The sequence below is a fragment of the Polypterus senegalus genome, chromosome 12 (assembly GCF_016835505.1).
Source record: "Polypterus senegalus isolate Bchr_013 chromosome 12, ASM1683550v1, whole genome shotgun sequence".
In the NCBI taxonomy this organism is placed as follows: domain Eukaryota; kingdom Metazoa; phylum Chordata; class Cladistia; order Polypteriformes; family Polypteridae; genus Polypterus; species Polypterus senegalus.
Window position 1 is genome coordinate 105,689,042 of NC_053165.1, and position 14,826 is coordinate 105,703,867.

At 34.4% G+C, this 14,826-nt stretch overlaps 1 protein-coding gene across 8 annotated transcripts in view; it reads right to left on the reverse strand.

The window, feature by feature from the left end:
* pou2f2a (POU class 2 homeobox 2a) overlaps nt 1–14,826 on the reverse strand; it is a 151,406-nt gene that overhangs the window by 43,774 nt on the left and 92,806 nt on the right. For 7 of the 8 annotated variants that reach the window (XM_039773132.1, XM_039773131.1, XM_039773130.1 and 4 more), the window contains exon 2: nt 952–1,020. In XM_039773132.1, coding sequence (XP_039629066.1) covers nt 952–1,020 — 69 coding nt within the window. Of the gene's footprint in view, nt 1–951; nt 1,021–6,437; nt 6,604–14,826 lie in introns of those variants that run through there. The other variant, XM_039773129.1, reaches the window with a different exon arrangement.

The following is a 14,826-nucleotide window of genomic DNA, read 5'->3' on the forward strand; positions in this document are numbered from 1 at the left end:
GAGTGCTTTTGGAAATCCTTGACTATGACAGTTATGATTGTTTCTGGTCTGGCATGTAACTTATGAGACCCTTTGAAATGCCAGTCCACATGCAGAGATTTTGTACACCTTTTTGGCCTTTGGCTCTTTTTGAAAGCCAATAAGTAAAAATGATAAGCCAGCACCAGGAGACACAGAAAAGTAGCCTAACCCAGTCTGATCAGTTAACATTACAATTTTGAACGTGTAGGACCATGGCTAAGTAGTACACGAGCTCTTCAGATTTCTTTCTTCCTTCCTTTGTTTTTTTTATATAGGTATGAGTAATGAGAAGGTCTTACCACTCGGGCAATTTAATAGATCATCCTTCCTACTATTTCAGTTAGGCAGTGGAATAAACCCTTTATTAAATGGAAAAGGAATCTGTCATATTTAAAAAGGAAATTAACTTATCTCGAATCAAAGTTCACCAATATACAAGCATGAAATCAGATTTTCAATTAAGCCATGTAAATGGTGGAACACAAAATACAACCAGAAATCATTAGTTTCCAAAAACAAAGGCAGCAAATGTAGTGTCTGAAACATGTGAGGTGAAACTGCAAGGAGATCTTATCATTGGCCAAAACACTGTGCTTTCGGTGTGCCATCTTCCTTAAAGAGTGGTTACACATAAAATTGCTTGCATTTCTAATAACAGCTGTGCTCTTGGTAAAGTTGAAGCTTAAAAACAAGAACAAAACAAACAAAAAAAATGACTTGAATACGTAATAATGCTGTTTATTAGACTGTTCCAAGTTCAAAGCTAAGCATTACATTTTCATCACACTATTGCAATATTTCAAGACATTTATCCTTTGAGAGGTTAGCTGTGAATTAAATGGAATATTCATCTAAGTAGGGACCACAAAACCTCTAGATGATGATGCGCATGTTTAATAACAAAAATACATTCACATGGACAATCCCTACCTCCACCATCCTGCTGTAAGCTGTCTGCTCTGGGCTTCTCCATGTCTGAAGGCTTTGACATTCTTATTTCTAGAAAAAATAGCAAAAAAGATGTAGTGTGAGGTAGTGACTCTTGTAGAAGGAAGGAATGCTGTGGAAGAATTAGAAAAGCAAATCCATGTTGCTGGTAAGCTGCACACATGAAACCAAAAGTAGAGATCCCACAACACATTCTTATTTTTTGTGAAGCACTTTGATCATTGGAAAGGTGCCATATAAAAATGTATTATTATTCATTAAATAAAATATACAGTGTATTATTATTATTCAGAATATCTCACCAAAACCCTTAGTTACATTATCACTAACAAGAATGGACCCAAACACATGAGCAAGCTGGAGAGACAAGTGCTGATTGCTGTCACCACCTTCTTTGCTCACATTATCACTCATGTATCGAATTTTGTTGAAGCCTCCTAATAATCATCACTGCAAAACCACACAAACAAAACAGTAGTTCATGATACTATAACTCTTGTATATGTACAGAACGGTTTACTTTTTTCTTTTAAATAATTACATTATCCTTTACAGGTTTTTGACAAATAATTCAATATACACTGTAACAAAACTGGCTAATCACTGAAAGTTGAATTACGAGAGTTTCAAATGCTCCTCTGTTTTGTGTGCACGTTGAATATTTAGAACTCAAAACCCAAGAGACATTATTGATGCCGGTGATTAAATAATACTGAAACTAGACTGTCAGGCCTGCTGCCACCCAGACCAACTGATCAAATGAGCTGTTAAGTCTTTTACTGTTTCAGAATTGTCTTGATGTCTCTGAATAGCTTTCACAATGTGTTTTGCTGACTGATTCCAAACAAACTATGTATATTTATGCACGTATATATATATATATAACCACCTACATGTTTACCAGCAAAATGGGATAGTTTTCTCATCTGACCCATCAAGAAAGGGTAAAAAGAGGATATTATTAATATAAATGTGTTTATGTTTGGAAGAACAACTCCAGCTTTTGACATTATGCTGCCAAACTAGCTTGTGTAAAGTACTTACATACCACAGAGAGCCCTGTAGTTTCACACTCAGATGTGACAGGTCATAAAACAAACATTGCATATTACCTGAACCCACTTTATCTGTCACGAAAAAATCTGAAAAACAATCTAAGTTTACAAAGATATCAACTTTTTAAATTGAAATTACATTTTACTCGGGGGTGCTGCCTCACGGCTCACAGTCCAGTATTTCTCTGGGTACTCTAGTTTCCTTCCATTCCAAAGATGGCTTAGGTTGTCTGTCAACTCTAAATCATCCATGTACATGGATGTTTTAATCTGTGTGCCCTGTAAAGGACAGGTATTCTGTTTAAGATAGGTCTGACTATACTCCATGACCCTGAAGATGAGTATACATGCCGCACATAAAAGACAATTTGGTGAAAATAGTTCCATGCTGAAAAATAAACATATTAGACACACTTTTCTGCTGTTGACATTTTTTTGTGTAAATTTAACTTCAATTACTTTATCTTTTCACTGATGCACAATGAAGCTGTCATTCCTACATTCATATTAATCACATTTGTAGTATAATATTGCTTAGTTTAGCATAGTATAGCACACTATGGTATAATATAGTAGAGCAGGGTGGTTACTGGATGGCAGATTGCTGTGTATGTTGGTGAAAACACTGACTTTTACTGTTATTAGACATGTTTTCTTTTCCAGATAGATAGATAGATAGACAGACAGACAGACAGATAGATAGAGATATATAGATAGATAGATAGATAGATAGATAGATAGATAGATAGATAAAACACTTAAAACATGTCATTAACTTAAAAACTGCAAGCTGTTTATACACAGTGAATGTTTATAAAAATTGCCATAGTATATTACCACTATAATATGTTAAATTTACCTCAGTACACATGGCCATACATTAAACCAAGTGTGTAAAAATACAATTATCTATGGTACAAGAACACATGCTAGGTATAAGGCACACTACAAAGAGATGTGTTTCAGTTTTATCATAAATAAATGAATTAACAGTTTTATTTGAAATGTATATTCATTTTTAAGACACCCTTTACAAATAAATTTAGTCTGCAATAGAAAAATCAGCTTAAAAATGGATGATTGTAGAGTTACGCTGCATATACCAAACTGAAATCAACGTATCTTATATTGTTCATAATTTACAGCTATCATATTGCATTAATAATTAAAGACACAGTCAGTAATGATCCTTAAATGAAAATAATATAAACACCACAGTTTATTACATTTAAAGAAGAGTCTTAACTAATGTAAAGAGTGAATTAAAAAGCAGTAACATAGTTTACCTGTATAAATCAAAAATATATATGGAAATTTAAAATTATACCATGGCAGAATAATGTATTTGAGTGGAGTAAAAATAATACATTAATCACTTTAATGTAACTACTTATATCACAACTACATCTAAATTTTAATAGCAAAATGTAAACCTTAATTTCAGAATGAAGGTGGTTTCAGCACATACTATTCAATGCTTATCTACCTAGCAGAAAAAAAGACTGTTATTTATTTATTTAACTATTTATTCCACCTCTGGTAGCTAAACAATTGTAATTTAAAAAAAAAATAATAATTTAGAAGGCTGAGTAACAATAAGAAGCAAGGAATAACTTTGGGATTTTAAAGGCATTTAATTCAGGCCCAGACATTCACTTGTGAAGTTTAATGTTCACAGTTGGAATGGCCTTTAGTTAAATCATAGTATAAAATACATTGAAAAGGAAGAAAATGCAAAGGATGTAGATTAGAATATTAGAATTAAAAAAACATGGGTATTTTAGCTAACATGCACCGATTTCACAGTTTGGCTTAGTTATGAGGAAAAGTCATGTACTGCAGCAAGACAGGGCCATTTACAGCATAGTCTTGGTAAACACAATGTTAGAAACAATCTAAAAATGTGGAGAATGCACACAACAGAAAAGTATTTCACGGTTATCACTATCATTATAATGTGATGTTCCAAGAAAGAACTTATCATGTAGAAGGAGACCACCAAAACACTGTTATTGCTAAAAATATTGGTTTGTTAGGGAAACAAAGGCTTTAAAGAATGGGCTGAGCAAAGAAGAAAGCATTTTTAAATGAAATAATCTTAAGCGCATGAAAATCTGTTTGGTTAAGTCAGTCAAGTGAATTTTTATTTTGTGTTTTTCAGAGTAAGTTCTATCATTGTGAACTTTAAAACATACAAAATAAATAATCATTGTGACAATTAGAAAGGAAACAGTAAACAACTCAAAAGTGAATTCAATTCATCTTTTTTCTTAAAAATAATGTAAATTAAACAACATTTACATAAATAGTTAAACTGTTCACCCATTCATTTTTGAAGCCTACTTATATTCTGCTCAATGTCATAGAATCATCCAATATATACATTATTTGATGTTTTCCACAGCATCCTTGGCTTTAGGGCAAAATGCCTATTACCAGCTCTTTACACAGGATTTGCTGCATAGTGTCAAAAAAGATGACATATTTTGATTTGGCATTGATTTGCAATCTGTATAGGAAACAGAGTTTATTAGCTTACTTGCAGGAAAGAAAATGCACCACAGCCTTTACTATCAGGTTAGTTGTTGAAAAGACATCAAGATTTTATGTGAAGAGCTGGAACTAGCATTTGTTACAGCCTGTGAGGCCCACTAGCTATTCAGAAGCGATCTTTTTACAATTTTGAAATATAATTTTTCCAAATCAGTTTTATATGACTTGTTGTGTGGAGAGTTTTGCAATGTTTACATATATATATTTATATATATATATATATATATATATATATATATATATATATATATATATATATATATATATATATATATATTTTATATATATATATATATATATATATATATATGTTTTTTTAATATGCAAGTGAAATATTTTTAATATATATAAAATGGTATACGGCTGACTTTTACCAACTATCCACTAACACACTAATAAATATTATTTCTCCAAAATGCATCTTTGTTATTCAAATCACTGAAATCCTACATTAACTGGAATCCATTCAGTCAGAAGCGTTTACATAGAAAATGAGATAGTAAGCCAGTTGTTCGTAGATTGTGTTCACTGGACAGTATAGGAAGCATACTGGCCAAATCAGCATTTACAAATGAAATAAATGAAGCCACCTTAACTACTTAGCAGACTTCTGGCTGCAGTTGTTGGTGCAATGATGTGTAAGGGTAGAGTTCATTTAATAATACTTTCTGATGATTTTTTCTAGGAATGAGTATTATATGCAAGTAGATGTATCCATAAAGAATAATTTATTATTATATATAAATGTCACTTTGCACTGTGAGGAAATCAAGAAAGTTCATTTTGCACCTAGCTAATTTAATCTAGGCAGCAGGTTGCAAACTTCAGTTTTCTTTGTATCCTCGTGCCATTTAACTTCATTCATTTCACTGGATTTCATATCTTACTCACAAAGACACATGCATCCCGTCATCACCGTGCATGCTGACACATAGTTTCATAAAACCAGTGAAACTGGACCTTTAGAGAACTCAAAGCAATGAAAGACAAGCTTGTTTTCAGTTAAGGGCTGTCTGACTTTTTCCTCATCTGTTTATATGACCTGGCATTAATTATATATACCAGTTCAGCATATCTGCTGATTTTATATGTTTCTGTCTTTAATGGCTATTTGTTTAGCAGCAGAAAAAGAGCTATACATTACTGTACCATTAAAACTAAAACAGCAAGGGATGGACCCCAAATCAAACAAAACAAAAAACAAATCCACAATCCAAAGCCGAAGTCAACAAGACAAACAGAACTCCTAACAATAACCAGTGGGAAAGGTAAGCAAAGAACGCACGGCCTGTAATAAGTGAGCAAAATGAAGATGAGTGGGTGAAGACCTGCCCAGCTGAACAAAGTAAATGAAAACAAGGAACTCATTCAACCAAAATAAACAGTCAGCATTTTAAATTGGGGTGGGGTTGGGTAAGAAGGTTAAGCCCTTAAAATTGGTGAGCCGTTATACTTACATAAAATTCACCTATAGATACGGATAAAGTAACTAAACACAACAAAACAAGTGGTTAGAAAATGACTAGATGAATATTACCAAAAACAAGGAACAACATTTTCCATGTAGTTTGGCAATCTACTACTATTTAAAGAAAAAATACTCTTAAAACAAAAGTTTGATATCTGAGGGGGGTGTTAAGAAATAATTTGGCTTTTTAAATACTATTTATAATCCCCTTATTTTGGATCAGTTAGGCATAATAAAGCATCTTCCAAAAAGAGTAATTGTTGAGTCTGAAAAAGGCAAAGCAGGATTCTGCATAGAACACCATAGAATTGAGCTTGATCCTCAAGGCAGAATAACAAGCCATTACTATTGTTAGTGCCCAAGTTCACTATTAAATAACAAGATTAATTTACCTGGCACAGATGCACTGATTCCTCAGACTCGCAGCCGTACCGTTAAAGAAGCACTGAAAAGCAGAGGAGCACTCAAAGTGAAACCACGACTTCACCCTCCCTTTACTTCTTACCACGGGCTCTCGTGCATTTGAGCCCACGAAGGGAAGATGAAAGCAAAATTCATGATTCATATAAAACAAAATTCTAAATTAAACTCAAAGAGAAAAGTCAAGAGCTGGTAAAACGTGTTCATATGTTTCCTCTACAGCCTCCAGCAAACGACTTCGACATTCACTTTGTTGAGACCCACACATGGTGAAAACAAAACTCATCACTTGAATTTTCCTCTTACCTGATTTGCATAAATTCAGTGAGTCACAGTCTCTCTCTCTCTCTCTCTCTCTCAACTAGCAGTAGACCAAGCACAGCTGTATCCCCAAAACTATGATATCCCAATACCCACTGCAAGGGTTAAGCACAGATTAATTGACAGTACATTTAGGCAAATAAGCATTCAGTCTACGGAATATTTCAATGGTGCAATAGCAAAACTAAACTAATATGTTTAAACAGAATTCTACTTTACAGAACAACTTCATGTGTTTCTTGGTAGGATTTTCATTGTGAAACAAGAAACTCTACAATGCATCAATGTTCAACTTTACTGCAGCTCAACTTTCTGAATAAAGTGTATGAGCAGCTAGAATCACGCACATGCCTAGTATCAAGAACTGTGTTCATGGGCTAGGCTCAAAATGGAGGAAATGAAGAGACAGATTGATTTAGCAATTTTGCCACATCTCTGTTGAAGCTGAAAAACCTGAAATTAGCAATTGCAGACAAGGGCATTTTTCTGACTGTCTCCAATTGCTGGATGGAAAAGTGGAATGAGTAGGTGCTCCTTAGCTTTGCCTATAACTAGACTAACTATAACAAATATACTATAACTGTAAGTAATTAGTGTTTGGAACTTGACAGAAACGGTCCTGGCATACATGAAATACCACGTTTTTAAAGCTCTTCATACTGAGGTGGTATGGAGGTGGAAAGGAGAAGGGATTGGGGAAATGAAAAATGACATGAAGAGGGCTTTATCTGGTTATGAATACAAGAGTAAAAATTCATTCTGTGTTACTGATTCAATTATTTTACACCTGCTTATTATGATCAAAATGGGGATAGAAGCCCAACAACAGAATCTTAATTCTCAAAGTTTATCAGCTTGCAATTTTTACTTATTCAAATATGATCTTCACTGCTGTAGGAAACTGTTCCAAGCACCAACGAACCATTTTTATATTTCTTATTGTTTTTGTTCTTATCCTGCTTCTCCTTGTAACTGAGTCTATATTGAGCAGCTAACATTAATCCCATATATAGTACACAACTGAAAAACTACATTTTACTCCTAAAGTAAACACTTGAAATCCAATGTATAATCCATCAATGTATTTTCCAAATACACTTATTTCTCTGACAGAGTTATGGAGACCTTTACCTTAAAACGCAAAGTAACAACTAACCCCAAATCGCAGAATAAACTCACTTATGCACCACCAAGTTGACAGTCATCCTTACATTTTCATGGTGTCGTAACACAAGTGGACATAATCAGTAATTGCAACTTTCAGAACAATGGTAAGTGATGTGTGAACCGAATTTAGGTCTGAGGCAGTAGTAGTAACATCTGTGAACGTTAGAATTTAAAACGTACAATCATTCATTTTATGGACCCACATATTCCAATGTGGAGCCATGGAGGCTTGGAGCTAATTCTAGCAGCAATTGACCCTAACCCTAACCCCAGAAACTAACCCTTGATAGGATACGTGTCCTATGTTAATACGGAGTTTCCAAGTACAATTAATAAAACTGATGATTTCAGAGAAAACTCATGTGAGCACTGGGCTAAAATGCATACTACACAGTACACACACATAAAGTGATAAGGATTTGAAATACATACAGTACATATAACCATAAATAAACAATATCTCATTAAAGGTATTAATATATGAGATAGCAGAACATTTAAACGTGTATTCTTTATGGAAAGGTTTATGAGACCAGAACTACCAAGTCTTATATTTTTCTGTGGCACTGCACAACATATTGTAATCAGGTTTACAGATGTGGAACAGTGGAAAAAGCAAACAGCAGGGTAGTAAAATAAGTATTTGTGAAATAGACAACACCATAGGCAATATTTGTCACGGCTGGCAAAGTAAGCCAAACGCTACTTCTATCTTCTAATCAACTTAGTCAATACTAGGAACACCTCCCGTCCTTCCAAGACCAAGGTTTCAGCCTCAGTGTTTCACGAGTACGAGTTGCAACATGTAGGCTGCAACACCACATTTGCATGATGCTTAGTGGATGCCAGAGTTGTCTTCTTCTTCTTCCTATACTCGGCTTCTGCATTTTGCTGCACACCCACCAGATGTCGCTACTCTTCCTTTGCTTTCTGCAATGTCATCTTCTCAATCAGTTTCAGGTTCCCTATGCAGTTGCTGTAGGAAAGATTTGAAACCTTTATAGCTTTGTGGAGGTGGTCGCTAGTCACATTTTTTGCTTCACCAATGCTATCATGTCATAAGCTTTTGATTAAGACCCAGATGAAGGTTTTAGCTCCAGTGATTCACTAGTGATCACGAGGCAGACAGATGCATCAGTTAGCATTTTATATTTTATATAAATCTAACAGAAACTGTCACATATACACTTTACAGATATGACACTAAGACAATTCCTATGATGGAACATATTTTCCTTTTGATTATTACAGCCTAGTTACAAAAAAAACCCAGAATTCAATATTACACATGCTCAGGCATGTTAGCAACAGTGTGGCTTATATATCTTCTCGTGATATGGTTAGTGGCCTGGTGGTTGCCTGGTTGTTGTCTGCGTGGAGTTAGCATGCTTTCTATCTGTCTTTATTGGGTTTCAACACAGTGCTTCAATTTTTCTGTCACACCTGAAAGTTGTGTGTGCTTGCTTAATGGTCAATTTTTACTGGACCTCATATGGGCGAGCACTTGGATAAAGCAGGTATCCATCCATCCATTTTCCTACCCGCTGAATCTGAACACAGGGTCACGGGGGTCTGCTGGAGCCAACACAGGGCACAAGGCAGGAACCAATCCTGAGCAGGGTGCCAACCCACCGCAGGACACACATAAACACAACCACACACCAAGGCCAATTAAGAATCGCCAATCCACCTAACCTGCATGTCTTTGGACTGTGGGAGGAAACCCACGCAGACACGGGGAGAACATGCAAACTCCACGTAGGGAGGACCCGGGAAGTGAACCCAGGTCTCCTAACTGCAAGGCAGCAGTTACTGCGCCACCCCTAAAGCAGGTATGAAAATGTTAAAAATGTTACTTTCTAAAGATGTCTACAAAGATTTACTTGTAATCATTCTTTTTATAATGAGAAAATAAAATAATACAGAATGCATACAAAGATTTTTCCCAAACATTACTGATTACATAATTATATATTGTATTCACAATGTAACAGTATCTGGTGTCATTCAGTGCAAATCCAAATGATATGTTGGCTTTCATTCAAGCCAAGTTTTTACTCCATCTACATTTTTTCTTTGTTTTAAACAATTCCAGATGGAATACCTATTCTTACTGATAATTAAGTTATTTTTGTTATAATGTTAGTTAGCAAACTACTTTTGCTCATCTCTAAGAACCATGTAACACCATTTATTTCACATACGGTTTTATGATGTATAATTCTACCTGAAAGTGGACAAAACAAACTTCACCAAATGAAAATTGGTTCAGCTCCACTACAAAGCATGGCAGCCTTTCTTGGCTTCCGTTTCAACCTCTAGGCCAATTTTGCATAATAAATATTTTACTTCTGCTCATCACTTCGTAACTTATTATCCATCAGCAAGAAGGAGAAGGATCTGGTATATCAAAAGAGAAATACACAGGTACATAAATGTAAATAAATAACTGTATACAATATTATAAAAGTGATACAGTTTTAAAATTCAACAGACATAAAAAATAATAATCAAACCTGTCTTCAATTATAAACACGTTGATTAGCTTTCGCTCTAAACAAAAAAAACCAAAAAACATGGCCTAGTTGTCATTATAAACTTGTGGAAGACATTCTTTTTGCTCATTTAATTTTTATCTTTCATTTTCATTAACTAGATTGTTAATAGTTTGCTCCCTTAATTACAGTATGTCTAAATAATAGTTTTTGTGTTTTAAGCAAGCTTTTAACATCATTACAGAAAAAAAAATCAAATTAGCACCTTATACAGTGTCATCTCCTTAACTGCATAGATAGATAGATAGATAGATAGATAGATAGATAGATAGATAGAATATACTATATGATAGATAGATAGATAGATAGATAGATAGATACTTTATTAATCCCAAGGGGAAATACGCAGATTCACAGGAATTCACAACTGCATATGTTTTAGATATACAACTATTCAATTTTACTGCCTCAAATTGTTATCTACCTAGAGACTGCAAATACAGAACGCTCACCGTATGATACTGTGTCAGTCCAACAGATGGAAGTTACTTTTTTTAATGGATGAATAAGTGAATGTTACTAGAACCGGGCAGCAATGTTGGTCATATTGTGAATAATGGTGTACACTGTACTTTATGACAATGGCAAAGTAAAGAGCTAACAGACAAGCTTACCCATATGAAGCCATAAGAAGAATGATACATTAAAAAATTTCAGCCAAGCATGTGATTACCTTTTCTTTATTGATGTCTGTTGTTGTTTATGTGCAATTATTACTGATTCGATCTAATGGTATTTTTTTCCAAAATCACCATGTCAAGAAATTGATTGTTTTATACATATTAATGAATAAATAAGTAATTGGTATTAAAATTGAAAGCATGTACTGGTTTTATATCTTTCAATTTAGTTGATTACATTTTCTTTCTTAGCCATAGCACAGACATAGCTATCACAATGTGAAGTGGTACAAACTTATAGATAACCAATACACTGATGTAAACTTTGATTTACATTTATACTCATAGTCATTATACACTCATTATACATAAAAGTATTTAGCACTTAAGCTAATATGCATATATCTTGATGTTGCATCCTATATGGAACAAAACAATGATTTAAACAGCTGCATCAAAAGCAGCAAGAGGGCAGAGAAGGGATAAAGCCAGGAACAATTATTAAACTTCCATTCAGCTACTGATTTACGAGTCACCAGTGTGAGAGGTTATTAATAATTGTACACATTTTTAAATATATACATTTTGAAATACAAAGGCCTAAGGCCTGAACAAAGTTAGAAACTAGGCAATGCATACCAGCACAATGCCCACTGCTCACTCAAGGCCTAATGTTCCCTGTTGTCCTTCTTGGCTGGCGAGCCACTGGATCCCCTACAGAAGCAAATCACCGGGGGTCACCTGAAAGGGTTTATGTAAATCTGTATTGACAACACTGGTTTTCCTGCTTCTGCATTCAGTAAAAGTGGACGGAGTCTGTTCTTCTGATAATTGAGTGCTGCTTTCTGCCACCATTTTCTTTCAGGAGACATAAACCAACATTAAAAGTAACTGGCTAGGTGCAATTTTAAACTATACAGCTTGAATCTCGTTTTGTTGGGTGAAAAAAAGAGATAATTGTTTAATAAGGTTACGTGTAAAATGACAATTTCTTAAGTAGTGTGTGCCCCCTGGTGAATACAAACAGTTAATATGAAAAGCCTTTCTCTCGTGTAAGTTATTTAGTCATACAAAACACAAATTAAAAGATCACAAAAGAATGAACCCTAAATGATATCCTACTTTGCAATTTGCCAAGTTAAGACATAATGTGGTTCTTAGTTTATAGGTGAAAAAAAAAGGCCAAGGCATAACAAGGCACATACATAAAACATCAAAACATCCTTATGTATGATGTGCTGGTATAGACGTCGAAGATGACAGTCTGTGACCCTCTCAAGAATTTACATCAAAAAAAGGAGACCTATACAATATTTCTGTTTGTTGTGCAAAGATAAATGTTTGCCAAAAATCTGGAAAGACTATAAAATATACCCTTCAAACAAGAAAAAGTACATTGCCAAAAGTTAAATGAAATTAGATACAAATTTTAAGAATAGTAAAGATACGCTAGAATAAAGGTCATGAACATACATGATACAATGAGAGAAAGAGCCCAAATGATATACGAATTAAAACCTTTTTGGACATTTTACACAACTCATAGAAACTTCCTCTTGACTCTGTGCTAATCTGGAACTGTTATGTGTAAACAAATTTGCTCAAAATGCAAATAAGTCAAATCTACTAAAATACGAAACTAATGTATCTCTGCTATATAGTAAAAATGGTAGTGACTTGAGGTTCATGTGTGAAATTCACTACAGTTTAGTGGGTCATCTCTCTTTTTATGTTACTGGAGCAGACACATACTGTATGAATATGAATACAGCTCACAGAAAGAAAAATGTGTGCTTCCATTACTTGGGTAGTCATCATCAGCTATGAACTCAATTCATGATGCTTGGTTTGGCATGAGAGAACTTTGGCTTTTTTTTAAATATTCTATGATCAGTGTATTTTGCATTCCTTACATAAAACTGTCACTTTTAATCGCTTTGCAAGAATGCTTATTTAAATAGCAGAGTTCTTGTTTTGAGTCTAAGACATACTGTACAACAGTATCTTACTTACAGAGAAATCCATTCAGTTGAGTTTTTCTATTGATATGATCACTACCTTACTTCATTTTAAATATTACTTAAAACAGTCACTTGATGATGACCATATGAACAAATGCAAACACCACAGAACTGCTTGTTAAGCTTTAGGCTACCGTAGAGCCTGCTCATTTCTAATAGAAGGCTGTAAAGTATATTTCAATTATAATTCATTTTATAAACTACCCTTCACCACAGACTTGCTCAGTTTGTAGAATCTTGAGGAGCAAGTGAATTAAATAAAGCAGAAATATGAATAAACACAGAGTGCTAAAAAATAGTATAGTATAGAAATGTATATATATACAGTATATATATATATATATATTTCTAAGAAAAAAAATTAATATATTCTTCTGATGAATGGAAAGCAGAAAATACATTCCTCAGCTTAAAATAGCAGCAGTGTTAACCAGTAGACCACCATCACATCCAAGAAATTCTGAATTCATCTTTACTTTATACTGTAGGGGTGTCCAACTCGGACAGAAGGCTACAGTAGCTGCAGGTTCTTCTTCCTGACACTTTCTTCATCAGTGATGAATTTCTGCTGCTTTCTTCCCTTTGTTTTAATAACCTTCTTTTTTTAACACTTGGTTATCTGAATGGCTTTATTTTTACTTAAATGGCAGCCAAAAAGAAATGAGATCTGAAGTGAGCCAACAGATATCCAGCTAACTTTGGGTCTCAATCTCCAAACAATTTCTCAAGTAGAAGCAGACTCTTATTGTTAATTAAACCAATTATTTAATTTCATGGCTTGTTGGTGCTCTCATATGCTCCAGCAGGCATTTTTAAAACTGTTGATTTTCTTTTTAAGAACCTAAGCAGATCAATATTACTGAGACCATTACCATTCTTTATTCGGCCTTATCTGCAGATTTCTAGGGGGAAAATGAATTAGATTAGATACTTACTACTAAACATTTTGTTTATGATATTTTACTCTCCTTTCCTATCACTATGACACCGTTTTTCCTTTAATTCCATTCTCAGTCCCTTTGACTTTGGTGGTTTTTCAGTGTTTTGTTTTTACTATAATATTTAACGCCCTGCGGTGGGCTGGCACCCTGCCCGGGGTTTGTTTCCTGCCTTGCGCCCTGTGTTGGCTGGGATTGGTTACAGCAGACCCCCGTGACCCTGTAGTTAGAATATAGTGGGTTGGATAATAGATGGATGGATACTGGATGGATGGATGGATAATATTTAACTTTTCCTTTATTTGATTTCTTGCGAAACATTCAGTGTTCCTTGTGAGCTGTACTATACAAAATAAAATACTTAATATGTTTCAGCAATCTTTATTCCTCCTCCTGACTGCTTCACACCTATTATTCATTATGTTAATGACTCTTTGCCACAATGCCTTCCAAATCATCCCGTTCTACCAATAGATAGTGCCAGCCAACTTTTCGCAGTTCAATTTTTTGATGCTCTTGCTTGTGTCTGACCACTGAGATCTCCAATTTGCCTTAAGCAATATCCTTTTTTTTGTGCATAGGAGTCAATGTCTCAAAATTTAGTGTCCAGGGTTGAATGCAGTGCCCTTCTTTGAGGTGTTTTCATTTCCTCCCTACTGCTGTAGGTAAAAAAATAATACCAGTAGCATTTTTTGGCACACATCTTCTGAATAATTTGTTAGCTGAAAGTTCTCAGTAT